At 39.7% G+C, this 26,461-nt stretch overlaps 2 protein-coding genes across 3 annotated transcripts; both read right to left on the bottom strand.

The window, feature by feature from the left end:
- Positions 1-3,333: 3,333 nt before the first annotated feature.
- Positions 3,334-11,308, bottom strand: slc25a33 (solute carrier family 25 member 33). Of its 2 annotated transcripts, none has more exons than XM_006785551.3 (7): positions 11,093-11,308; positions 8,618-8,788; positions 7,400-7,477; positions 6,209-6,309; positions 5,948-6,014; positions 4,982-5,262; positions 3,334-4,877 (listed from the first exon to the last, which is right to left on the bottom strand). In XM_006785551.3, exons 1-7 carry the CDS (start codon positions 11,131-11,133, stop codon positions 4,678-4,680), a joined length of 939 nt encoding a protein of 312 aa, XP_006785614.1. In that variant the 5' UTR covers positions 11,134-11,308; the 3' UTR covers positions 3,334-4,677. The 2 variants fall into 2 exon arrangements, with proteins under 2 accessions (XP_006785614.1, XP_087689903.1); XM_087833777.1 differs by lacking the exon at positions 11,093-11,308 and adding an exon at positions 8,967-10,087 and having other exon boundaries at positions 8,618-8,803.
- A 4,258-nt stretch (positions 11,309-15,566) lies between these two features.
- spsb1 (splA/ryanodine receptor domain and SOCS box containing 1) lies at positions 15,567-24,814 on the bottom strand. Its single transcript, XM_006785549.3, has 3 exons — positions 24,655-24,814; positions 20,257-21,137; positions 15,567-16,639 (listed from the first exon to the last, which is right to left on the bottom strand). Exons 2-3 carry the CDS (start codon positions 20,948-20,950, stop codon positions 16,512-16,514), a joined length of 822 nt encoding a protein of 273 aa, XP_006785612.1. The 5' UTR covers positions 20,951-21,137; positions 24,655-24,814; the 3' UTR covers positions 15,567-16,511.
- Between the last annotated feature and the right edge of the window lie 1,647 nt (positions 24,815-26,461).

Consider the following 26,461-nt stretch of genomic DNA (forward strand, 5'->3'; position numbering starts at 1 on the left):
AAACTCTACCAATTCTGCCAATAAGAGCAGTCAATTATCAAGCCAGAAGTATGGCAGAAGCTGTTGGTGACTACAAAATGAATCTGGTTGAGGTGCAACATGTTAACTAAATATTAGTGGGAATGTATGTATATACTTGAGCTTGTATGTATACTTTGGAGAAAATTCCAAATTCATTTGTACTTTGCACCCAGTTCTTGTTTTTTAAAGTCATTAAAGATGTTTGCTGTACAGTCATTCCACCCTGGAAAAAAACAGTTCAAAGAAATCATTAAAAGCCCAAAATTAACATGATATTCATGCTCATGAGAATATGCAAACTTCTGACCACAGCTATAAGTTTCCTGGATCTTCTTTTTCTCTCTGGAAGGACAGTGCCAGTGTGCTCTGGGTATGTTGTCATTTTTCATTTACAGCCACAAAATAATTCCACAGGCAAAGTCTCCTCCTTTTTTTCCTGCCATCATGCTCTTACTCACTGTCTGCTCAGCACTGTTGAGTCATATGATCGCACACTACAAAACACAATAGAGCACAGCAGGCATCTCCCTTCATTATGAAATTGAAGTGTGTGTGAATGTGTAACGATCTACTTGCAATGCCCATGTTGATATTGATACTATGGATATTTGGATCAAACCACCCACTCATAGCCGTAGAGATACCTGGAAATACCAGGCTCTGTACTATCACTGTACATACAAAACACAAAATTTGGTTTATCCAGTATTTGTTTTACAGAAGTAAAAAATTACACTCTGTTAAAGATGCAGTTGCCTTTCCCTTGCTAGCACCAAAATCAAGCTTTATGATTACCATTTGTAATTTGGGGCTATTTAAAAGAGTACTCCAGCAATATAGGACTTTAGTATGTCACAGTGGAAGGTTTTCTGTCACCGCAGATATTTTTGACTTGCCAGAGGAGGAGAAACACCAGCTTAATTGATCAAATAAAAACATAAATTTTTAAAGTTGTCTATTTTCAGATTCTGGGTACATTGTGTGCCGGGACACTGTCATGTGATACAAGAGCTTCAGACTCACAAAGCTCTACAGATGAGGAACAGAAACTGCAGATTTTATTAGCTTTTTCTCACGGTTACCACAAGACAGCTTTTTATCATTTATTTTATTTCTATTTTCCATGTTTTACTGTTTTTTTATTTTTTGTTTAATATGTGTTTTGTATTTTATTGCTGTCTTTTAACTGAAAAGCACTTTGGTCAACTATGTTGAATGTGACAGCAGATTTTCAGGTTTCCAGTCTTCTGTTGCACCAATTTGGAGAGTCCATGGAAACTGTAGCCTTAGTTTCCTGTTAATTAGCGGGTTGGGTTAGTGACACCCAGTGTGGTCTTCTGCTGCTGTAGCTCATCTGCTTCTAAGCTTGACATGTTGTTGACAGTCTCTTACCTCGTGTGTGTATATATAGTGATGTGAAACAGTATTTGGCTTCTTGTTTCAGATCACAAAACAAATTGTAGCATTAGACAATGATAACCAGAGTAAATCCAAAATGTAGTTTTTAGATGATGATTTAATTCATTAAGGGGGGAAAAAAGAAATGCAAACCTACCTGGCCCTGTGTGAAATAAAAATAATTGTTCCCTAAGTCTAATAACGGTTTGGCATCCATGAGAGGAACAACTGCAATCAAGTATTTGTTTTTCACATCACTGTGGATCTTTGCACAGTTGTTTTAATTCAGCCTCACTGGACAGTTTTCGAGCATGAAGACCTGTTTAAGGTCATTGCAAAGCAACTCAGTCAGATTTTATCATTTTTATATGATATATGATATGTTGCTTTGGGAGATCTACATCACGTTGTCAGGTTGCACACAACGTTTTCTATTTACTCTGCTTATTTTTTACTAATATTAAAATTTGTTAATTGTGAGAAATATTTTTAAAGAAATCAGGAAGGGAGAAAATACTTTTTCATTGCTCTGTGTATTTGAAAGATAAAATGCAAAAGAGAGCTAGAGCAACTCCCTCTCTCTCATATTTAAATATTAACTTTAATAATCATGAGTTACCAAGGGCTTTACTAGTAAATATAAAAACAGCTTCTAAAGCCTTTATGAAGGGTGACCTATCAGGAAGTCACACCCTGTATACGTTTCCTAGAATGGGAATTACACAGCCTTAGCCGCAATCCTTTGGTCAGAAACCAGTTTGTACTGGTTGGAGGGCCATGTGAGTGAATCAACTAAACCAAAATGCAGCAGGAAGGAGGAGTTCTTGATGATTCACCACTGAGCACTCAGATGGTTTCCCAAAACGTGTGACTAACAAATACTTGCTTTTATGGCATTTTTCTTTCATGAGATGTCTTAGATGATGAGGCTGTGGTTTTTTTCCCCCACACATGACAACCCCATCCCAGCACATGCAGATACAAACATAGAGCTAAAGCCAAAGCAGATCCAAAACTACTTGTAGAGGCTTAAAATGACTTTGAAGTGAACTTCATCCAATCAAGAATTTGCGATGGCAGTTGTCATGTGGTCCAAATGCAACATGGCAGTCAAGGCCACCTTAATTATTTTTGAAGCCTGTGTGCACTCTAAAAGTAAAAAGGTAAGGTAAGTCAATATTTGCTTCCATTTTGAAACACAATACCCTTTGTCTATGTTGATAAAGAGATATAAAAGCCTGTTATTATTCAATAATAAACATGCCATTTTTTGGAAATTATATCTCATATAATGGGTGATGTATGGGGAAAGAGCACACACGTTTCACACATTAAGCTGACTCTTAAAAAAGTCAATAGTCGCAAAAGCTCTGCTGGAAATGTCTGTCTCTCACATATGTAGAGGGACTGCAGCACCCACCAGCTCAGTCATTCTGGCCTTAAACTAACCCTGATAGTTGTTTTTCAATTAAAAGTAAGAATTCTTTTAGCCACTAGGCTTGAACTTCGCAGTCACTGATACTTCTGTGACCAGACTGCAGTACCATCATCATACCAGCCGTAACAAGCAGGCTGCACACAGCTGATGGCTATTAAGTATTTCCCAACTTCTCTGATCTGTATCCTGTTTACAAAAATGGCGGCACACCTGCAGCTAGCACGTTACCCATGTTTGTTTTCTACTGGATATTTCCCATTCCCTGGAGCAGTGATCAGCCTGAACCCACAAACATCTGCTCTGCTTTTGCACTGAATGTACTTTTACTAAAAACTGCATGTAAAAAAACAATTTGAGTTCTCTGAAATTAAATAAAAGCTATAGTTTGACATGAATTTCTCTCTTTGGTCAATTTATTTATCCAGCCCAATGAGGCTGTGGTAAACATCTTGATGTGTACATGACTTAAATTTCACTGCCTTTAAGTAGTGCTTTATTTGTGTTTCAACATCTATTCTGAATGTCTTTAACATGCTCGTTAAAAGCTCTCCTTTTTATAATATAAAAATAAATAAAACGAAACACTTTCAAAAGTGAAACAAGCAAACACTCTGGGAACTAAACTAGAACAGAAAAAAAAACAAAACCCAAAAACCACATGCATGCATGACTTCCCCTAAACTGGTGGTTCTCAAACTTGTTCTGCTCACACACTAGAATTTTTGGCAGTCAATAACAATTTTAAAAAAAAGTAAAAGTAAAAGTAAAACTGCCCAGATTGAATTTAACTTGACGCATAAAAACAAACTTGTTTATTTCTCCCCACTCGTACCCACTCGCATTTGTTCCCCATCACAGTTTGAGAACCACTGCTTAGATCTATCATCACACAGAACAGTCTCACTGGCTGATTAGTCAACACCAGTGACGCTTTTTTGGCCATTGTTATGGGTGAACACATACACAACATCAGGCTTTACTCAGACAAGATGATCACACACAGGGTAGACTACATAAAGCGACACTTTCGCGTTTACTCGTAGTCGGCTCAGTGCCTTGTTCAGTCTGTTTAGTTTGTTTGAGGGATTTTTTGTATCGTTGCACAGAAAAATGCTCATACTTCATGCTTTATCCTCGTTAACAGATAAGGCAGAATTTTACAACACAACTACTTTGTCAGCCAACTGATGCATTTTATTGAGCCACTGGTCAACTAACCATCCAAGTTTTCATTATATTGCAAAAGGTGCCTATTTTCTCTTTTCCACAAAAGAAAACATACAGTTAAGTCTGTATATGTGTAATATATTAATGAAAAAATATGATACATTTCTCTGTTAACTTAAACTTTAAACCCAGCAGATTGTGGCAAAGTATAACAAAACCCGAAAACAATATAGAACTGCACTTTTCAGTGCTTCCCAATAATATTCCTTCAAACCTGTCAAATCGTGCATGCTGGTAGAATTTCCACTGATACAAGGAAACAAACACGATCCAAAAACGATAACAGAACAAAAATAATTTAATTAACTTAAAGTTAGTCCTCAGAGAAGATGACCTTTTTCCACAGGTTTGGAGGTTCAACGAGTACCATGACCTCTTGTGTATTTTTAACAAGCTAACAATATGTCAATAAAATGTTGTGTTTAGCTCTTTGGACGACAGTGCAACCTGCTTTAGTTCCATCTTGAGAGTCTTTGTAGCACCACATCAAAAAACTATGTGCTGCATTTTCAAAAGTCTATAGGCCCAGTGTGCTTTGGGTTCTGCGTGACATCCACAGTTCGTCAGGAAAATCCCCAGTTTCAAACATGTCTTTACTTGGAGTCTCCCAGCAGATGGACAATGAGTTCATATGTGGAGAGGACGATGGCTGTGTTAGGGATTTGCCTAATTAGCTGTGGAACAAGTCCTCTATAAAAAGCTGCATAGCCTTCTTCCACTGCTATTAACCTCCCTGTCTGGAAAAAATACTTGTACTTGCTGCCTTCCTCGCGCAGCCTTGTCCGAATGACCTCTGTGGGGACACACAAGAAGAATTGGAAAAAGTTAACTATTAAGTTTCCTTTTCTCTGACGTTAGTTATGTTGTAATAGATAAACAATGGGTGTGTGTGTTTACCGTGTGGGTAGGCTATGCAGGATGCACAACCCTTTGAAAAAGCAGCTGCCATCATGAGGCTGAGGAAGTCTGACGCTCCTTTCTCCTTTTCACCGTTAGGCGAGCTGAACTGCCTCTTGGCGAGTTGTTTCTTCAGTGTCTCATAGATGAGGAAGCAGATCATTGTTTCCGAAATGCCAGCGTAGGACGCAGTCAGGCCACGGTAGAAGCCCCGGACTCCCTCTGTTTTGTAAACATATCGAGCACACTGCAGTGCATTCATCTTCTTCTCTCCTCTGGCTCTGAAAAGTTCAAATAAGACATGCTCATTACTGACAAAAATCACATGTGGTGAAGGGGTTAATGGAACAATCATGGTTTTTTAGTCATCCGTTACAAGTATCACAAGACACCAGAGGCCAAGAAATGGAATAAATAAAAAGTTGAAGTCATAATGTAAAGTTACAAAAGAACAATTTTCTTATTGTGTGAATGCTTAGTCAACTGGACACTGAAGCACCATCGAGTTTCCTTATTGGGATGAATAAGCAGCTGGTCTAACCTTGACTGAATGTTGCTTTAAGTTATTAAACCCTCCTTCAACAAGCCGCTCTTTGTGTTACAAGATATGAGTTTTCTCTTCAAAGACAGCCTGAACAGACCTGCTCCTGTGACCTCACATGATACTACTGCCCTGTACTTGGCTACGCAAATATGGACTCCTCTTCTGCGTGCAGGTCAGTGCGTCAGCAGTGTGTATTTATGGAGCTGAGTCACACGCTCAGCCTCATGCACTGCAGAACTCAAGGACAGTACCAAGAAGATAGCTCAATTTAAAGGTTTCTGTTAAGGGCATTTATACCCACTGAGACTCTGAAATAGGCCAGACCGTTCTACACAGATCTGAAACTGAGCACTACTGTGTCTAAAGAAAAAACTAAATAAATCTTACACACACGAGACAGAAGAAATGAACTGTACACCTACTTTTTCTCCAGCTGCATCCTGGTCTTGACCATCCAGATGGGGTTCATCAGAGAGTTGGTAACAAAAGCTGAAAATGAGCAAAATGAGGATATTGAGTATTATCCCTGGACAATAACATATGAAAGTGATCCCATAACAGCAGCCAATGATGAAGCTGTCCACATGATATACAAATATAAGTGATAACATTTTTGCACTGAACTGAATTGCGTTACATTTTACTAATGTTAATGACACGCATGTCAAATTTAGACGTCTCACCTGCAGCACCAGCAGATGACATGTGTACCAATCCACTATTAGGGACAAACAGCCCATTGAACAGCTCTTTAGATTTCGAGTATGCAGCAAAGTAGATGGCTCTAAAAAACACAAAACAAAACATAGAAACACAGACTGTTAAGAACTCTGCACAGACGCATCACGTGCTTATTTATGGATGCCTTTTTTTAGAAAAGTAAATGTGGTTTCATAACAATTATGTAATGACTCCATTCAGGCTGCTGTGAGCCTTTGACAGTGCGCATCCAGAGCAATCTGTTCCCTGCCCTCTCTGCTTGGCTTCTGGAACAGACAGTCATTGCACCAGAACGAGCTGAATAAGCACTGGGCACAACATATGCCCACAGAGCTGCTCTGAATGTCAGCTGGCCCGAAGAGTGGAGAGACAGTGGAACTACTGAGCAAAGGATAATCCTGTGGTTACTAATTAACCAGCAGGGAAAAGTATCTGTACTAATCAATAACCTTTTAAACTTTAACATAGTCCCAAAGTCTAATCGGCTTTTAGGGCATTATGACAATTCATTTCACACTTTTATTGCTGCTGTAAAGCACAGTTTACATTCAACACTGTACTGGCTCTTTGCTGACACTAAAAATAGAACAAATGGCATGTTGTTTCACAGCCAACAATATCAACATATTCTCGCCACAGCATCTGTTAATACCAAACCTCATTCACAGAAGCCCATTAATCTTGAGTTTAAACAATTACTAATGTATAGGCAGCCCGCCCAGATGAGCAAAACAGCTCAGTCACGAAACTGAGGCGGGGGGCCGACAGACTCGGAAGCTATTGGCATTATAACGGCTTCCTGTTTATAGACAGTTTGTTTTCAACCACGAGAAGAGAAACATAAGCAGGGTCTCCTCCTCTTTTGTTTTGGTTAGAAGTTGTGGTTTAAAACACTCTGAAGTGTCTATGCTCATTAAAAACTGCAAACTCAGAAATAATTGTTCCATTTCACTTCCTCTGCTTTGTTTATTGTTTCTGAAAAAGAAAACATCTCATTGTGCGTTTAGCTGCCAACAGGAAGTATCACTAATACAGAAACGTTTTGTTGAGACTTTAAAATAAAATTACAAAAGGAAAGAATGGAGAATGTGGTGACAGATGAAAAAGACAAAGAGCCACTAACATGTGAACGGTTAACATTGAATTCATTGTACCTTGAAGGGGCAACACCCACAAGGTTTGGACCCAGTCCACGGAAAAGAGATCTTGGTCCCTCTTTTTCAAGAATGGATCTAAAACAGAAGCAAAGGACCACCAGACATTAAAGACAGATTTATTGAATGACCTTTAAAACAAATTTAAAAAAAAAAAAACACCTTGCACTGCCACACATGTTAAACTGTCTACATATTTGCTGCAGCACCTGTCTGTGCAGGGTTGTTCCAGGTTCTATTAGGGGATTTAATCTGATAGCTGCAATCGTGATCCTGCAATCGCTCCGAGTGTTACACCAGCCCAGTTCACTTGAGCTGGTTCTGCAGCGTCTATACTGAACCCAGTCCATCTGACGACGTTTCACTTGTCACGTCGACAGTGTTCCCAATGTTCTTTTTAAACTCTTTGAAGGAAATGACATTTGATCTCTATGTGACTCTGTGTGCGACTGACCAAAGAGGGAGGCTACAACTTCAGTGTGGGTTACTTTCTGTAATGTAAACCTAGTCAATCAAGCAGGGTCCATGCATTCCACTCCTCTCGTTAACACTCAAAACCTCTACTCAGTGAGAAGAGATGTCTGTCTTACAGCATACGCGGTTTTTATAGCCTGCTGCTGAGCCCGACACCAGTCTCAACCTGTTCAGTCCTCGGAGTGCTATATAAAGCTGATGGCACTGTGATTAAAACCTCCCCACTGGAACTGCTTCTAGTCTTTCCCAGCCTCAAGCATATTCATTAAAGGACCACTTTAATGGACGCCATAAAGACTGGTTTTATCCATATCTTAAAGCTTCATAGAAAAGGACGGTTCTGTCTCTTCAAAAAGCTGGTAAAATGGAGTTAATAGGACCAGGATACAGTGCCTCTAATCCCCACTTGATATAGGACAGGATTAGAGGCATCGTTTTAAGACTACGAAAGCAGAAAGCAAATTACAGCCTCCCAACCCACTTCCACAGACCACATAAGAACCTCACAGGAGTTTATACAACTATTTCACTCAAACATTACCACACAAACACTTTACATCGACAGATCAGGCAAGCCTAAGTACACAACAGTTGTGTGCCAACATAAATAATAATGAAGTACCCAACCTGTCACAAAGGAACACACTGTCCTAATTTGCAGGTAGGGAAATTTAAATGCCGCAGGGAATGGCTCAGACAGGTTGCTGCAGCTCCATTTGCCTGACAACAACACAAACATCTTACCTTAGGACCTGCAGCAGTCCAGGTGTTACACCCCCTGGTCGGATAACCCCTGTGCCACTCAGGCCGAGTTGAACCTGGAAGACAGGCCGGAGGGTGAGGCCTGAGGACTGCAGCCGTGTCTTCAACACCTCCAGGGGACAGGTCATGATGGCTCCCACTGTACCACTACACCTGCACATAGAAAAATCAGGATTATTGGCCTTACAGGATGTTTAATATTTTGCAGAGAAGGTGATGCTTCCTCAGTCCATCTATTAAATGACAGCTAACCTGCTTAGAGTAGTGAGAGTCTTTTTTTTTAGGTCATACTTTGACTGAGCAGGGTGTTTTTGTAATAAAAATAGCTTAAGAGCAGTGCAATGAACATTTACGGTCAAAGAACAGATCATTTCGTCTGCTGTGGCAACACTGTGTGTTAACCCGACACATCTGGCAAAGGAGTTTTACAGCTCAGACTGTTTAATTACACTTGGAAAAGTGCACACAGTATTCTCATTAATTTCTGCACAAACTATTTATTTAGGTCTTTATAGCACTCTCTGGTGCAGTTTTATTAAACGTGTAACCTTGTCATTGACAAGCTTAGAAGTCTAGAAGAGATTAGATTAAGCTTCTCTATGTCTGGAGGACAGAGTCAAACATCTTAGCAAAAGTAACCCCTGACCCAGTTGTGCATTCTCTATTCACTAATCATTCCTCCTCCCCTGTTGTGGTTGCACAGAAAAATCTACTCTTGCACAGGTAGACGTTACATAATCAACAAACACGCACATACACGCAACCCTGTTGAAATAAAGCGTTGGAGAGCTGCTTCGATCGTAATCACAAAGATGAGCCACCCAGGGAAATGGATACAACAGTGCGCACAGTTGATATCACCAGCTCGACTTTAAACATCGAGAAAAGGCTGGCTTAAAAGCTCAGCCGGCATCCCCACTTTAATGTATAATGTCTAATGTAAATTCAATTTTCATTGTGTTTTCAAGACCACATGTGTAACACTGGGCATTTCACAAGCCAAGATCAGTAAATACCCTTAAGGCCAGCCGTAACAATTTCAAGGGTAAAATGGCGTCATTAAAAAACAAGCCAATGATGTTACACGCGACCTTAACACAAAGCTGATGCTACACGGCTTCTCAATATTAAATATTATCAGCCTAATTACAAAAAAATACTCAGAATTTGAACAGCTGGTGCTGGCATCGCGTATGTAAAGCTTTTCAGGATTACATAACACAGAAGGACATGACAGAGCTAAAGGCTCTCCTCTCGTGACTGCACCACAGGCGTCACAAACGCGACGACACGCTTACATATCGCCGCAATTTCACAATATCGACACACGCTTCACAATGTTAGTTTTTACACAGTGTAAAAATTTAAAACACGATGTTGTCATCCTCAAAAATATTACGACATCCCACAATTTCAAACGTTTTAACATCCTAATGCTAACTAACGGTAGCTAACCGGTGTTGTGCCAAAGTAGGTATCCCCGACAGAATTTGTTTCCCCTGTGCTGGGAGCACCAAGAAGTACTGATGTTTTCATTTTGTGAAAAAGTGAAAAATTAGTATCGTTACATTACGATTCAGTTTGAGGGTTACAACAGAAAATTATATATTTATTGCTCACGGGTATCAGATGGGATTATTTTTAACAAACCATTAACGTTTTGGCTGATAACTATTTTTATTCTCCTATAACTTTACTATATAAAGAGCTAAATCCACCAAAGTTTCAGGAGTAATGCGTCATAATAAGAAGTGTTTGTGAACGAAAAATCAGCAATGTGGGATACTGTTTGTCCGTGATTTACACAGGGGGAACAAATTGTGGCAGGATCAGCCTGATATTATTTGTATCCCACTATAACTTCGTTGTATAAAGAGCTAACATCTCAAAAATGTCAGGAGTAGTTAGTCATTATAAGAAGTGTTTGTAAACTAAAAATCAACAATGTGGGATACCATTTGTCCGTGATTTGGACAGTCCAGCGTGTACTCCCGACGCAGGGGAAACAAATTCTGTCGGGGATACCTAATTTGGCACAACACCGGCATTAGCAAACTTCTGCACGCTAGCTCACCCACAGGAATAAAAGCCGGGGTTTTCATTGTTCACCGCGGCGTTACCTGGATTATTAGTCTAAGATATGGATTGGTAACACAAACGTTGCTCGCCTCTTTTATGTAGTTACTAAAAGACACAAAAAGCCCCACTGCTAAAGTGAAAATAGAAACGTGTCCGACTATGATTAAATGGTCGCGAAGTACCGACACGAGCTAGCTCCCGTTTCTGTTTCAGCATGTCGTGGCTGTGGGCTCTCACATATAACAAATACCTTAAATTAATCATGTTAAAAGTAGTTATATAGCTATTAAGTAACACGTTGCCCAAGCTTCTCGTGTTGTATTAACATGTGAGCTATTAATACCGTGAACTTGAAGCGAAAGCATTAATGAGACTCACCCCCCGGCGAAGAGATGCAGCAACGTGTCTTTTTGTGCCATCTTTTGCTTTGTTTTTTGTTTTCAGAAGTCCAACATATTTTTATCACTTTTTCTAACAAAGTCGCGCTTGTACCGAGGAGAACACACTGCTATGGTTTTATGATCCCAGTCTGTTCCTGTTCGTCTTCCTGAGTCCCTCTACCGGCTTGGTGGAGCGACAGGGTGACCTGAAGAGCCGATCGTGCTGACGTCAGAGGGCGGGCTGGTGGGTGTTGTCCGTGACGTAGGCCCATGTGTTCGCCCTCCCCGCACATTTGCTTGTTTCAAGTTATTATTATTCAAGTTGTTACATAAGTACTGGTCTTACTACTGGCATCAACAGCAGAAGTCGATGCCTCCTGACAGGTCGACAGGTTCTAACTCAAACACTTTTGTGTTATTTTTGATCTTCACTGGGGAATTATAGTTTATGACTCAAACCAATATGATTGTCACTCTTTAGGTGGAGGTATGCTCTGGAAAAAAAAGAGTAATCAAAGTCAGTTTAGAAGCAAGGCATAAGACAGAAATACCGAACATGCTAATCTGTCAACATATCACAGACCAATTATCTAACATTTGCTACCTCAAGCTTCTGCACATGTGCCTGTCACGAGCCTGGGAAGAGGGATATAAAAAGTAAAAACACCAAGTCTTTATCAACAGGAAGACCTCTGAGTTAACTCAAGACAAAATATCACTTAATGGCTGTACACTATAGATATGCAGCGTTGTGGCATGAGCCATCCACCCATGTTATAGTGTGCAGTAATACTTTACTGCAGCTGTTCACACTGAGGACATCTAGATAGCAGAGAGAGTTTGCAACCTTGTTTTGCACTTTGCGGGCTGTTTGTCTGTGCAACAACATCTGTCTTTCTGCCGCAATGTCGTCAAACCAGATTCACTGGCACATTTTGTCATGTTTTAAATTGCTTTTGCAAACCTGTATTGACATGTTTTTGTTATTGACGTGAGAGCACTGACACTGGAACTTAGCTTATACTTGCTATTTCCATGTTTTTTAGTCTTCTTATTATTATTTACTTATATGTATTATTATTTCATTTGGGTTATCAACAAATCATGCTAACTTTGATTGGAAGCAAATGAGGCAGCCTCTGGCACAAGGTGCCCTGGAGATCATGTCACTTCCTACGTCTAATTTCACAGACAGATATATTTTTTTGCTATGCTGAATTTATTGGAAAGCCTTAATTTTTTTAGGTCTGTTACCGTTTCACAGTTGGGGCCCAGAGAAGTTAGATTAATCAGTTTTCATTGCATAAGCATAGATTCAGTCCAAAGTGCAGGAACACAGGAACACATTTGCGTAGGAACGTTTTGTTTTTCCTCTTTCATGTCCTATAAATCATCTTGTGGCCTACCCACTTTGACAGGTAGAGTTTGAAAAGGGTTGTGCAATCTGATACTTTGAATTAGAATGAGTCTCATTAGAGAAGTTTTTGTTTTTTTTAAATCAAAACCACCAACTGTTTTTATGGTTATTTAAGTACTGTGAATGCTGACATCAAGTGACCAGTTGCAATAAATGCATATTTGGTGTGGTTGTTCATAGCTATAAAAGCCGTGTTTGCTTTGATTTCTTTATTTCAGGTTTTTCTAATCAATTTCACTTTAATCTTTAAAACAGGTTGTTCACTATCACACTAATATTTCTAGCATTTCTAAGCATTCTAAGCACAAATCAGTCTTCTTATGTTGCTAAAAGAGCTGCTTAATAAGGCATGTTCTGTATTTTAAAAAATTAAATTAAATTAAAACCTCTACATGCATTGGAGGGTCTTGGTTTGTGCGTCAAAGAAACGGTCACAGGCCTCGTAGACTGATGCAGTCTTGAAAGTTAAATCCCACCCACACCCATCCCACCACTGCCTGCCGACTTTACTGGTTTTACCCATTACCATTTAAAGCACTCCCAGTGTGTTTGTTTACCTTTTTTAACTTGTAAACCAGCACCTAAATATTTCTTAAAGTAACAGAAGTCAAATATAATAATATTATTATATTATTATAAAATTGTGAGAATCAGAGTATTATTTATTTTCTTGTCATTTAGCATATCCTAACACTTTCATTATAATGTTCTAAGATACTGTCATTCTTAACCTGAATTTTGGTAGTTTTTGGTCATTAACTGTGTTCTCATGGTTTTAACTGTGAAATGTCTTAAAATATAAAAGGCCTAACTAATAATTTTAAATAAATGGAATGTATTAATTGGTATTTATTATATGAGGAATAAAATAAAGGCTGTGAAATGTGGTAGGACGTGCAGTGTCAGGAGCCACAAAATGTGCCTCAGCTTTAAATGCAAATTTTAGGAGAGGCTTAAGATGTCCCCCATGGTTTATCATATACAGTATGTATGTGTGTGTGGATGAGCTGGATTCTACCAAAAGTCCAGTGTTGAGCTGTGGCAGCATTCTCACTAAAGACAGGACAGTGGATCACATGAGCCAGTGTCTCAGATCCTTATAATGGCATCCTGTTTTCTGAGAACTTAGACAATCCATGAGTCACTTTCTGGATCTCTCAGGTTATGCAGAACAAACGTTCTTTTTCTTCTTATCTCTTCTTATCTAGCATCGCATTGTCATAGTTTACAATGTTAATTTAACCATTAATCTTCAGTTTAACTTCCAGACTTTTAAACACCCTTTTCTACCTTAGCTCATATCTTGAATTGCCTTGTTGTTGAAAGCTTACACAAGTAAACTTGTTTTTCTTGTTGTTCCACACAGGTGCTTTCCATTTATCCGGCTGATAAGACTTCACATCTGGTCCAGTGAGGTCACAAAAGTCTGTTTACTTAGTACTAGTGTGCAACACTTCGTGCCACAAAAACAAAGACAAAAACAAAGAAATACACAAACAAAAATACTCTTAATCTTTAGCCCTGATGCAGTCATTTGTAATTAATATCATTAATAAAGGCTTGTGATATCCATGTCTCCCAGGATGCCATCGCAGTGGGACATTAGCTCAACACACATAACTACTTCCCTCTGAATCAGCGAAATGGAATTCGGCCATATTATTGTCATTATATACACTCATGTTTTCCTACCTGTTCACTAAAATCAGTCCCATCTGAAAGCCAGCACATAAGAATACAATCAAATTTGCCGCTTGTAGTATTTTTTACCTACTAGGCATAAAAAGTATAGCATCAATGGAATACTCAAATCTAACTGGGAGGACACAAGTGTTCTTTCATATCTGCAAGTCATTTCAGTAACTGGATTCACAGCAGCTGTGTTAACATTAAACAGAGAAATCCTAATTAATGACATAAATGAAGGTTCTGTTGTTTAGGAACAAAACATTAATTATTGTGATTAGTAACACAATTACCTGTTTCATGTCAGAAAAACAGGTCCAAACATTGACTCAGTGGACACACCCACGCACTGCTCCACACACTGAGACCAAACAGTGAAAACACCTGTGTGGGAGGATCATGGTAATGTAGCATCCGTTTGTTTCCTATTCTTCCCTTAAGCGCCCAGTGACAAAGCTATTCCAAAATGACTGATTTATTTACAAATCCATTATATTTTAGGTAGGAATGACTAAACAACTCTACTTCCATTTATAATGACACCATCTCATCTCACATCTCTGCTCCCTTTATTTTAATGGTTAATCTCCATCAAATAAGTTGTTTTCAGTCACTTATCTGCAACAGCAAATCTCACTACTCTGTCATCTAAGGGTTAAAACGGTCTCATTCTTAAAAAAAAAGAAATAAAAATTAAAAAGTCTTCGACTAATTATTAAAGTAAAGAGAGACCTAATAATGACCATTAGTTACTTCTAATATAGTTTCCATGCTGTGAACACAGCCAGGGAGTTTGCAGAGCACAGGAGATTGTACTGCTTTGGCTGCAGGTAAAACAATGCACACTATATAATTTGAAATCATCTTTAATAGATACTTACAAACAAATCTACAACAAGAAATACAAATAAAAAGGGAAGCTGCAAGCAAGGAAAAGTGAAGTGTGTGTCCACGTTCAGCTGCATCCTGAATGTGTGTCACATTTGCACATTTAAAAATACTAGCGACAACAGGTCTATGATATTTGCGTTGGCAATTTGACCTTTTATTACATTTGTGCAGCACGTTGAAGATTGTCATTTTTATCTCAGTACAGTGCCTTAAAACTTTAGCTTGTCAATTCAGGCATCTACATAGCCCATTACCTCAAACTCCCCTTACTCCCCTTTTTTAATGTAATAAACACAAACACTACATCAATGGTTCTCAGCTATGAGCCAGTGGGACCCAAGAGTCAGTCAGCTGTTACACTAAAGTAGCTATTTCATTTGTTTTCCCCATTACCTGGCTTAATTTGTGCAAACCAGTGAAGTCATCTGATGAAGAGACCCATTTAACACACCCCCCCCCCCCCCCCCCCCCCCCCCCCCAAAAAAAAAAAAAAAACAACAAACAAACCAAAACTCTTGGGCCTCAACAGCATGTGGTTGAAAACTACTGCACTACAAGAAAGCAGGAGTGATAAATGACAAAAAAGGTGTGACTCTATTGAGAAAATAATTCCCGCAGATGCATGCTACAAATAATCACAGTGACATTATATTTCTGTTAAAATTACTGCTGATCGCATTCCTGTCGGATGCCTGATGGCTAGTGATGCGGCCCTTTTAGATCACAGAAACCTGATAGCACAGTGAGAGGTCAGAGCAGCTCAGGGGCCTGACAGTGCACTAACCGCACTGCACTACAGATGCTCTCTATGGAGTGGTAAGCATCTCTTTTCTGTGTTGTGTCTGGAGCACTTTTTTTTTCCTTTTTCAAATCCACTACCACTTTTAAAATCTTCTACTGATTTCTAAAAACAATTCTGTTATAATGCTCAATTTTATGTTGTTTTACAGATTGATATGTGCTGCCACCTTGTGGTCAGATACAGGCAATGCATTGCTAAGCCAATTCATCACTAGGTGTTTTAGTACTACAGCGTATCACATTTCTGAGCCTGCAAGCCATTAATGCATAAATCAGAAAGTCTGGAGGTCACAGCAGAGGTACTGACCACTTAACTACCTTGACCACAGCAACCTACAAACTGGTGACTGCCAGGGCATCGACTGGATCAGCGTGTGCATAGTGCTCAGTGATTCCTGATTTGATAAAGTTAGATAATACAATTGAGAAAGAGTCATTAAAAACAAGATAAGAAACTGAAAAGGAGTCCAGCCACTGACATGGAAGCGTACTCATAGAATCACGAGGCTGATTCAGTCCTGGAGGCTTGAGCAATGCTGTCAAACAGGTTTAACCCGAGAATGATCCCAGAGAAACATAAAGAAATGAGGGTGTGCTCAGAGTGTTGTGACTGTCGGCGGCGTCATTGGTAGAGCAGGTAGTTCTTGAGAGAGGCTGGCAGGGGTAGTCTATGGATTTCACTCAGACGCTCTCTTCCTAATGCCACCCTCACTGAACGCCTACACAGGTCCATCAGAGAGAGCGGTTCAGCTGGGGGAGAGAAAGAGGGTGATAAAGTTAAAGTTATGCATTTGCAGAGACAAAAGCTCATTTCAGGAGCATGTATACGTCGAGCAAAAAGGCAGCGTGCATAACGTGTCATGTTGAATAACATTGTTTGAACTGTAGGCTGCTGCTCTAGAGAAGGCAGCAGGTTCAGTGGACTGTAGCCAAATTTTGAGCTCTCCCCTGCCCCCTCAAAAAACTAATTATGTCTCCATACATCAGTCATTATGATGTTCCACATTTGAGCTTTTAAGTTTTTTAGGCTTGAGATATTCAAAGGCACTTCACACCATCAAAACATGCACTCTGAAATAAAATGGATGATTTCTAACACAGTATTAACACACCTGGGATCCACACATGCCCTGTGGACAAAAGAGCACTGCAAATGCAGTTCAGTCCATGTTTATATGACAGCTTACACAAGTTAAATAGTAGAGTACACTATAATGCATCTAAAATATTCCTTTTAAAAAAAATCTATTGATCACATATTTGGCTTTTGTAGGGCTAGCTCAATTCCACTTCTGCAGCCAGAAGTCAAGAATCTGTCAGCAAGCCTGATGCAAACAAGAGTAGCCCACAGACAAGTTGTTCCACATTTATGACACTGCCCTCTGACGACAGTAAGCAGCTACAATATATAAGTGCATGCAAAACTGCATATGACCAATGCACAACCATGCCTGTCCCATAAGAATCATCTGGTAATACAGGCATTTTTCTTGTTTATTTGTTTTTGTTTTCTTTTTTTAAGAGTAATGGAGGTAGCAGCAGGAGAATGAAGTTTCTGATACAAAGACAAAACCCTCAAACATGATGGGCACTGTGTCGGGTCTTGGATGTGCGGACAGCCCTAGCCTGCCTGCCCACGCCCTCGCCCCACAGGATAGAACTCAAATAAAGTACAGCTTTCAACCAGAGGAAGAGGTGCTTATCCACTGTATAAAGTTGCCATCTGAAAATACAGAGCTGGTGGCTATCCAAAAGCGCACAGATCACCATTTACCACCAAATCCTGACTAATATGCAGAAAATTCAGTTACTGCTACTGCTGCACAAAGCGCATAAATGCATCAGTGTCAGAAACCACCCCCCCATTCCGCCCCCCGAAGAAACAAACAAAAAAACCTGACATTTCTTTCACTTTAAAAAAATTCTAGCAAAGACTCTGACAAAGGAAGCTCCGATAAGTAAACCAGACAGTAGGTCGCCAACTCCAAACAGTAGATTGACCAATGTTTCCTCAAAATCCTAAATTACATTCACCAACATCTGCTCAACACTGTTGCTGAGTAGAGAGATGCAACCTGATACGTTTGTAGATTCTAGGTTATTTAACTTTACTGCCTACATTTCACTTCGTGAGCAACAACATATACGCCGTCTCAGTTTATTTAAAAGACAAAAGTCTTCAGCGCCAAATACTGGTACACTACAGTTTTTGTCATATTTTAAAATGTCGAACATAAAATGTGTATGTGCGGAACAGATGTTAACTTTGCAACTCTAGTATACGTATTTTCTCCAGGTTTGGACTTGTTTGAGACAACAAAAAGTGTGGACTTCAGCTGCTGTGGCAGCTCTGCATACTGGATCAAGTCACAAGATTAACTACATATAATGATACCAAGTGCGTTTAACAACACTACTTAAGATTAGAGATCTCCCTGCTCCAAATACAGCAGTTTAAAAAAAAAATCATCAACTTCAAAGAGGCTTTTATGTATATGACAGTTTCTTTTATTCAGGCTGAAACTAGGTCAAGAGATCTGAGCTCAACATAAAAATCTAATGAGCACAGAACACTTGGGACATCCGGGTAGTACAACATATTTCAATAAGCACCATCTTTCCTCACTGAAACCTCATGAGCCAAGGAATAACTGGGATTAATCCAACTGGAGTCATTTCTCATTATTTGTCTGATGGGACAACTAGCATGTTGTTTTTTTGTACACTTACATAAAGGATCACCTGGTTCTGATTAAAAGCAAGCCAAAGTACAGGCAATGACAAGAAAGGGAAGTTTACAGCATGTCTGTTCATGCACTAGTTCAGCACAGGACACAGCTGTCTGAGGTAATCTCAAGACAACACCTCAGACAAGGGATACATAAGATCAACTGATTTTGTCAAATATGATACCATTCGCTCATTCAGGCATAACCATTAATCCATCATTGAGAAATGTGGATTAGAAAAATGACTACATCTGCAAAGCCTAACACAGGGTACCTTTACCAAGAAAATGAAGTAGACAGAACAACCAAAACACGAAGACAGTGTTATCATTTTCCCCCGATACCCATTAGTAGGTTTCCCCATGTAGGTGAAATGGCAGACAGCGGAACAACTAGAATACCTACAGAAAATGTACCAAACCAAAAACATTGAAAAAAAAAATCCCCATTCTGAGCTGACAAAGAGGGACGATTAAAAACTGAAAGTAAGACAAAGGCAACCTCAGACAGATGTTAACTTGATGGAGCTCTGGGACTTGACAGGAGTTTGCTACGCACTCTATTAACCTGAGAAACCTGCAATTTTAACATAAAACAGATTTCCTCTTACAATGCAACATGTAGCTTATGATACGCTTGGAATTAAGTTTTTATTTGCCCGTCTCTTTAAAATCTGGCCATGAAGAGGGAAGAATGTAGTTTACTTGTCACAAAATTAATTTTGGTCAAAGTTCATTTGAAACAAAGAACTGCTTAAAGTGAACTTTTGAAACTTTTTATTTGTTGTCTCACAAGTCCTCACTCTCCTGTCTTTGCTTTTTTTTTTGTTTTAAATGTTACCTTTGACTGCTTTTGTTTGCACTTTGTGTTTACAAATCTTTCTCCTTCTTTTGAACAAACAAAAAAAAGAGTCAATAAATGAATGAACTAAGCATATACCACACCTTTTTAGTGATAGCTGACTACTGGTAACTACTTTTTAATCACACTAATGGTCGAGAAGCTGCCATGTAGGGCCTGATACTTTGAGCAGCTTGACATTGGTGGCTTGTCTAAGGATGATTCTGTATTTCTACAAAGGGACCAGGGATTGAAACACCAGCCCTGTGATTTGAAGACAACCTGCGCTAGTGCCTCTTCTGAAGTAGACACAAAGACTGAGAGAGAGACACCACATACTTATATATAAATATATTACATTTATACTTTAGAGTGATCCAAAATTGTTTACCAAAACTGAGACATTTCCTATTGCTGCCAGAGTGGAGGCAATGTCAGACTTTAAAAGTGATTTAACTTCCATTTTATGTCTGATATCAGGCAAATCAAGCCAGAGAGGCATTTATATATACATTTCTAAGTAATCTGGACTGAACAAGATAACACACTGTGCAATGATAACATGTACTGTTTTACATAACATTTAGAGAGGTAGCCACACAAATACAGTAATGCTACTCTGGTAACATGGCCTATTTAGACACTGGGACAAGCCCTAATTGTTAAACCTCTTTTTATTGCATCAATAAATCCTCCCACTGGTTAGGTGAGCTCAGTAAACAAGAGATCACAATGACACAGCTGAACATGACAGACAATCTGAACGGGAGTAATATTTAATTTAAAATTCATACTTACGATCAAGTCCATTTATGTACCGGATTCGTATTTCACAGTGTCCCCACACAGCACTCACCACAGGGTACAGCTTCCTGCCTTTAAGTCCTCTGAATGCCACCCCTAAATAATGTCCATCTACTATATAACCAAGAGTCCCCTCATCCATGTCCAAGACTACTAAGAGAGAGTCTGGTATTATGAAGGTGTCGTCTGGTTCAAGGAAGGCCGGGTAGGGTTTTGCTGGGTGATTTTTGCCATCGTGGTAGAGTTTACTCCTGCACAGGTCCCAGCCCCAGGATTCAGCATTACTTCCTACCAAAGCTGTGTAGCCCACTGAGTGTAGAGGTGCGTCACTTGTAGCCACTCCGACCACAGCGTGTGTACCCCTTTGGCGCATGGCCCAGCTTATCTCCCACACATGCAGTCCCCTTGTGTAGCCAACACGGCCCCGGATGGCGTCCGTGCTCTGCGCAACAGGGTGCCGGTGGAACACCAGCTTGTTGTCATCTTTGACGAAGACATTGAGGGAGCGGTCATCATTGTTCCACGAGTGTTGGACCTGGATGTCCAGGCTCGCGGGTGGCATGTCCAGCAGCAGATCCAGTCTTGATGGCTTAGTGTGATTCAGGGCCTGTAGCTCCAACTTCAGGGGGCTGAATGCTGGATCCCGCATATCGATGGTTTTAATGCCACCTGGGACTTTCTGCCCCATGCTACAGGTAGATATAGCAGCTCGTTCTTCCTCCTCTTCCTCCCCCCGCTTCCTCAAAGACTAATGGGGGGAGTAATCAGCCACAGACCCTCTATTCCAGTGTCCTGCTGTCACCTAAGATGCAGGTTTGTCCTTTTGCTTTGTTAGATGCAGACAGACAAGGCCAGATGACGAGCTGGAAGCCAACCTGATGAGGTCAGAAGAGATGAAAGCAGAACAAAGTTCACAAACTAATCTGTTTAAGACAATGACAGCATTAGATAAAACAAAACATCATCAGGATCCATATAAGGAAAACAGCAAGTCTTATGTATCCTCAAGAGTGACTTTGCTCTCATGACTCTGAATGCATTTAACATAAAGAAGGCACTGTCATATGACCAATGATGTAAAACCAAGTACATGATAACATCATCATCAGGAAGCAGGCATCTGTTGACCACAACCACATTTCTACAACCTTAACAAAAGACATTTAGGATCACTGCCATTCATTTATCTTTAACTTAAAACTCTTCAGCTTTCATACAGTGAGACCGAGGCAGAGTCGTCCCCCCCCCCCCTCCCCCCCATTTAAACCAGTTCAACAGTTTCAGTTATTATGCTGAGCCAGCCAAGAAAGACAAGACCAACGAGTTCTCATCACTTAGTCAACAGTGTATTTGCTAGATTGAAACGATTTTGTATAATGGATTAGACTCGTCACAGAGAATAGGCTGACCTAGTTAAAGTGGCAGTTTGGACAGCTACAGCTCAACATTTAATAACCGACAGATTATAGATGCCATCTTCGGGGTCTTATAAAACAAATGGCTATATAGGTTTGGGTTTGTAAAATCCATGACAGGAAATTTATCCTATTGGTGTTATCACTTTATACTATTAGGAATGTGTCTGCTTAAAACTCTTTTTGATATGAGCTCAAATGTATGCTTCAGTTTTATTTTACCCAGAAGTCAACGTTCATCACACTGCAGCAGATAAACTGTGATAATCAGCTTTGAATTTTTGCTTAACTGAATTCATTTATTATAGATGTAGAAAAACAACCACATAATCCGACTATGCCTGCCTCCCCCCCAAAAAAAACATGCTTAATTTTTGTGGCTCGATGTGGTTGTGCAGACCGACAAAACGTGATTTTTTTTTCACATAAATTTAAACGTCTGGATAAAATATAGCTCCAGATCCATGCAGTGTACATAGGTCTGCATGTGTAAGTGGTAAACACCCATGTTATTGTGTTCTCCTTTTGGCTAAGTAATTTAATTTGGGATTATGTTGCACAAACAACATGAAAAACATTCAAGTCTTATTTGATTAGCTGTCCTCAATTTCATGCATTACTTCACAAACATTTCTTGAAAAAGCCAAGTACATCTGAGAACTCACGAAAACTTGACGCTGCCAATTTTGACCATTTATCAGGTGGCTGATAGGCCAACCCTGAATGCAACAAAATGTATGTAATAAAACCAACAGGAGTTTTTGCTCTGCGGCATTACAAATGCGATTAAATCTTCTAATAGTGCTGGCTTTGGAAATGTTAAAAGAGCATAAAAGCAGCATTCTCCACAGGATAACATGACGCATCAAATGTGAAAGTGAAATATTCCCACAACCTCCAAAAATAGGGGGAAAAAAGACAGGAAAAACTCCAGCCATTTCCTATTATATGGCTGTCTAGTCAGAGGGCAACAGGAAAAGCTGTAATAAAATGTCTGGTTTTAAAAAAAAGTTTTAGAGAAGCACAGCTGGACAGGAGCTCTTTTGAGACAGAAATAGTTTCAGCAGAGAAACTGGACAATAAAAGCCTGATGGACTACCTTCTCATTACTGTTGAAGAAAAATTAAGAATTTATGTCTTCAAATTTAATTTTCATGCTGGTTTTTCTTTTTACAGCATGAAGCATGTTTCCCCTAATAAGATCAGAAGCAATCAGTAGCAAGATTAGTTTGGAAATAATATCCCAAAGTCATGTGACTTTTGTGGGCCCAGGTGTCACAGCTGCAGCTTTCTAGGCTTCCCGTTTCTGCCCATGTTGCAGCAAGGCTGTAGAGAGCATTGTGTAATGTGGAAAATAGTGCTGCAGGGAAGGCCACTCTAATTGAATTGTAGACAAGAGTTCATTGAGCAGTGCTTTGGCCTTTCTTCTAATGCAAGTAAACAACCATTTAAATGGGTCATGTCTCTTTAGTGATTGGAAAGCAAGGAGGGAAGAAAAAGCAAACAGTGGGTGGCCAGCATCTGAATGTAAACAATCTCTTTTTCGATGGCTGTCCAGCATTCATGGAGAGTGAAACATGTTAATTTGCACACTCTCTGTGCCAGGAGTTTACCATCCCCCCCCCTTCCCACCACACAGGGCCACCTTACAACGCATGCAACATTAGCAGACAAATCAAAAATGCAAGAACAATAAGAAGTCGTCCCCGATTTCATTTGGACTTCAAAACAAACATACCCACAGGGAGTATAAAAGGCGGCTTGTGGAGGGGTGTATTTGGGCTGGGATCCTAGCCTGGGTTTGTTTAGGGTTCCTGGGCCCCCCAATTGGTTTGAAGCTGATTAAAATGCAGAAGGAAAGGCCTCACCGGATTTGCTGAGCCAAGGAAACATTTGTTTCTATCCGGGAAAGTTGATTCTGTTCATCTGGACATCACTGAACATGCATCAAGACACTTGTTTCTATTGTAAGGCTCAATTTAGACCAGGCCCACCTGAACTTAAACCACAGCCTGTTTTTCTGATTTCCTGAATACATACAGGTCAAGCTTTAATAAAGACAGTCAGTGTGTAGCACAGGAGTGCTTTCAAGAATTTAATATGGTCTGCTTTGTTCTGTGTTTTAACTTTTTGTAGTTTGTCATCACCACGATTTAGCACAACGCTATAACTAATGCAACCTTACACGGGCATATGAAGATCGCCTTTCAAGTTAGAATATCCAGGTTTTGTTGACTGGTTTATGTCTAACTAAACAGCTTTAAATAGACAGCACACACGTTCTGAAACTGAGGACAGACTATTAGCATAAGAAAAGCCAGGTATAACAATAGTGCCACTACCTCCAGGCCTTGACTAAACTGGTACCAACACGCATCTACAACAGCCTGAATAAAAACTAAACTTACTGTGTGAAAGTAAAGCGTGCTGGCAGCTGAAGCAGCAGGGTGTGAATGAGCGTATGTAGGCCTTCTGGACACTTATTCCTCCGAGTTTTGCCATGCTAGCTACCGTAAAAGCAGCCTGGGCTTAATAGTTTTAAATGGACCTGGCGACCGTGTGGTCCGAGCTCGTGGAACCGTCCACGCGCAACTACAAACAGAAGAAGCGCGTGAGTCAACCGTTTCTTACCGTTGGCCTTTCTTTAGCTTCGTTTTTTTTTTTCTTTGTTTACCTGAAACTCGACCGCCTGCGAAACATTTGTTATCCGACAAACAGCAAAAACCGTCGGCGTTAGCTGAAGCAGCTACACAATATGGCTAATGTTAATAAAAGAGAGGAGGGGGGACGAAGATAGTAACCAGTAAATTGTGTCGCTATGTCTAAACTGGGGGAGGAGGCTTTGCAGGCGTTCTTGTTTTATTTTTTTATATCAGATATTTAAATCTGATGTAAAGAGGAACACTAGAAGCGAAACAAACGTTTCGACACAGTAAGCACAAAAACACACAAGAGGAAAAGCACACGACAAACACACCTTGTTAAGTTGTGAAGCGGCAGCGGAGGGGATGAGACCAGGCACGGCTTCAGCTACTCCATCGTAGTTTTCCTCTTCCTTGTGCTCTCACCTTTTTTCCCAGGCTGGGCATGAATTAGGTGAAATGGTGATGGCTGCTCTCTAGCAGCTCTCGCGTCACGTGGTCAAACGCTCCCAGCTGCTAGACCAGATTAGGACCTCCCCACAGAGCGGCTGCAGCTACAGCAAAGATGGCTTCGTGTTGGTAATGCAGTTTATGCTGATTTTCTTTAGGCCATAAATGTATTCACGAAAAATCTAAAATAATATGCGGTGCGGATATTTAATCCGAAGTGAAGATGTAAACCCAATTATAATATCAGATTTTAATACATTTCACTGCTGATATGAACACTTTCTAGAGAACTGTTTTATTATGCTAACCTTTCTGGCGTCTTAAGATAGTGAAAAGGTGTATTTTTCATAAGATGAATCCGTAGATATATGTATTTTTTAAAATGGTCCTACAGTTCAGTATCATGGGTTAAATTATTTTTAAAATTTTTGTGTATGTGGTCAAAGATGTGTACAAATATAAAAATATTTATCAAATGCATTTACACTCATCACGAGCTTTGCAACTATATTTGTTGAGTACAATAGTCAGACTGGTTTGAGACGATAGCAAGGGAAAATGAAATCATATAACCACTCATTACAACCAAGGTGTGCAGAAGTGCATCTTACACAACACATCAGACCTTAAAGCAGATGGGCTACAGCAGTAGAACACCACACCGGGTGCAGATCCTGTCAGCTAAGAACAGAAAACTGAAGCAACAATTCACCCAGGTTTCCCAAAAGTAGACAACAGATGACTGTGATCACACATGGAAGTTTATGAGGTAGATTTTCTACCGAAGCATAAACCAGGTGTAAAGCAGTTCTGAAGAACAACCCAGTACTAATAACATGTACCTAACAAAGTGGCAGTGAGTCCATATGTAGATACTAAACAATCATACACCTCATCATAGACTTGAAAACAAAATTTACACATTGCTGTAAATGGAAAACCTACTGAAATGTTCCAGTATAAAGCTAACTTCAGTATAGTTCACCCTTTAGTGTTAAATAAGTCAAGTAGGACCCCACACATCAACTGTTTATTCACTTTTATTGTTTTTTCTTGTCCTGTTTGGGTGTTTTATTAAGCAGAATCACGGTCTGAATGCTTTGTTTTGCCAAACACATTTACTTTGCCAAGAGGAGCGCTGTAGACTCTCTATAGGCTCGTCTTCTTAGTCTTTTATTTTTTTCTTTTCTTTTCATTTTATGTTATTATCCATATTATTATCTGTGTAGTTATACAGTGCCGGAGCTGGCATGCTATGAGTTCCATGTTGGACACAGAGACCAGCAGCATTAACGACATAAAGAGGAGACAGAAACAGAGAGTGAAAAAAGGAGGGTAGACAAGTCCTTTATTGTTAATTCAGAGCTTATATTTGCTGTTATAGACTTTTCAGAAAAAGAAAGGCATATTTTTCACATGTGTGTGCTGGAGGTTTTATATTCAGTCTAAATACTTCTTTATAATGGCTACACCAAACACGAATAATAGGATATTTCTGCTTTTGTGTTCACTTGTGTATCGTTTAACCTAATTATGATGTAATATTTTGTCCTTATGCGTGCACATGTAACAGTGATGGCGATTAACGCAGTTAGTAAGTATGCACAGACACCATATGACAGCCATGACGATACTGATGCATTTTCTTCTTCACCTTGACCTTCAGGCTGTTCAGTCTTTCACTTGGACAGC

The sequence above is a fragment of the Neolamprologus brichardi genome, chromosome 20 (assembly GCF_056152115.1).
Source record: "Neolamprologus brichardi isolate AB-2024 chromosome 20, ASM5615211v1, whole genome shotgun sequence".
Lineage (NCBI taxonomy): Eukaryota > Metazoa > Chordata > Actinopteri > Cichliformes > Cichlidae > Neolamprologus > Neolamprologus brichardi.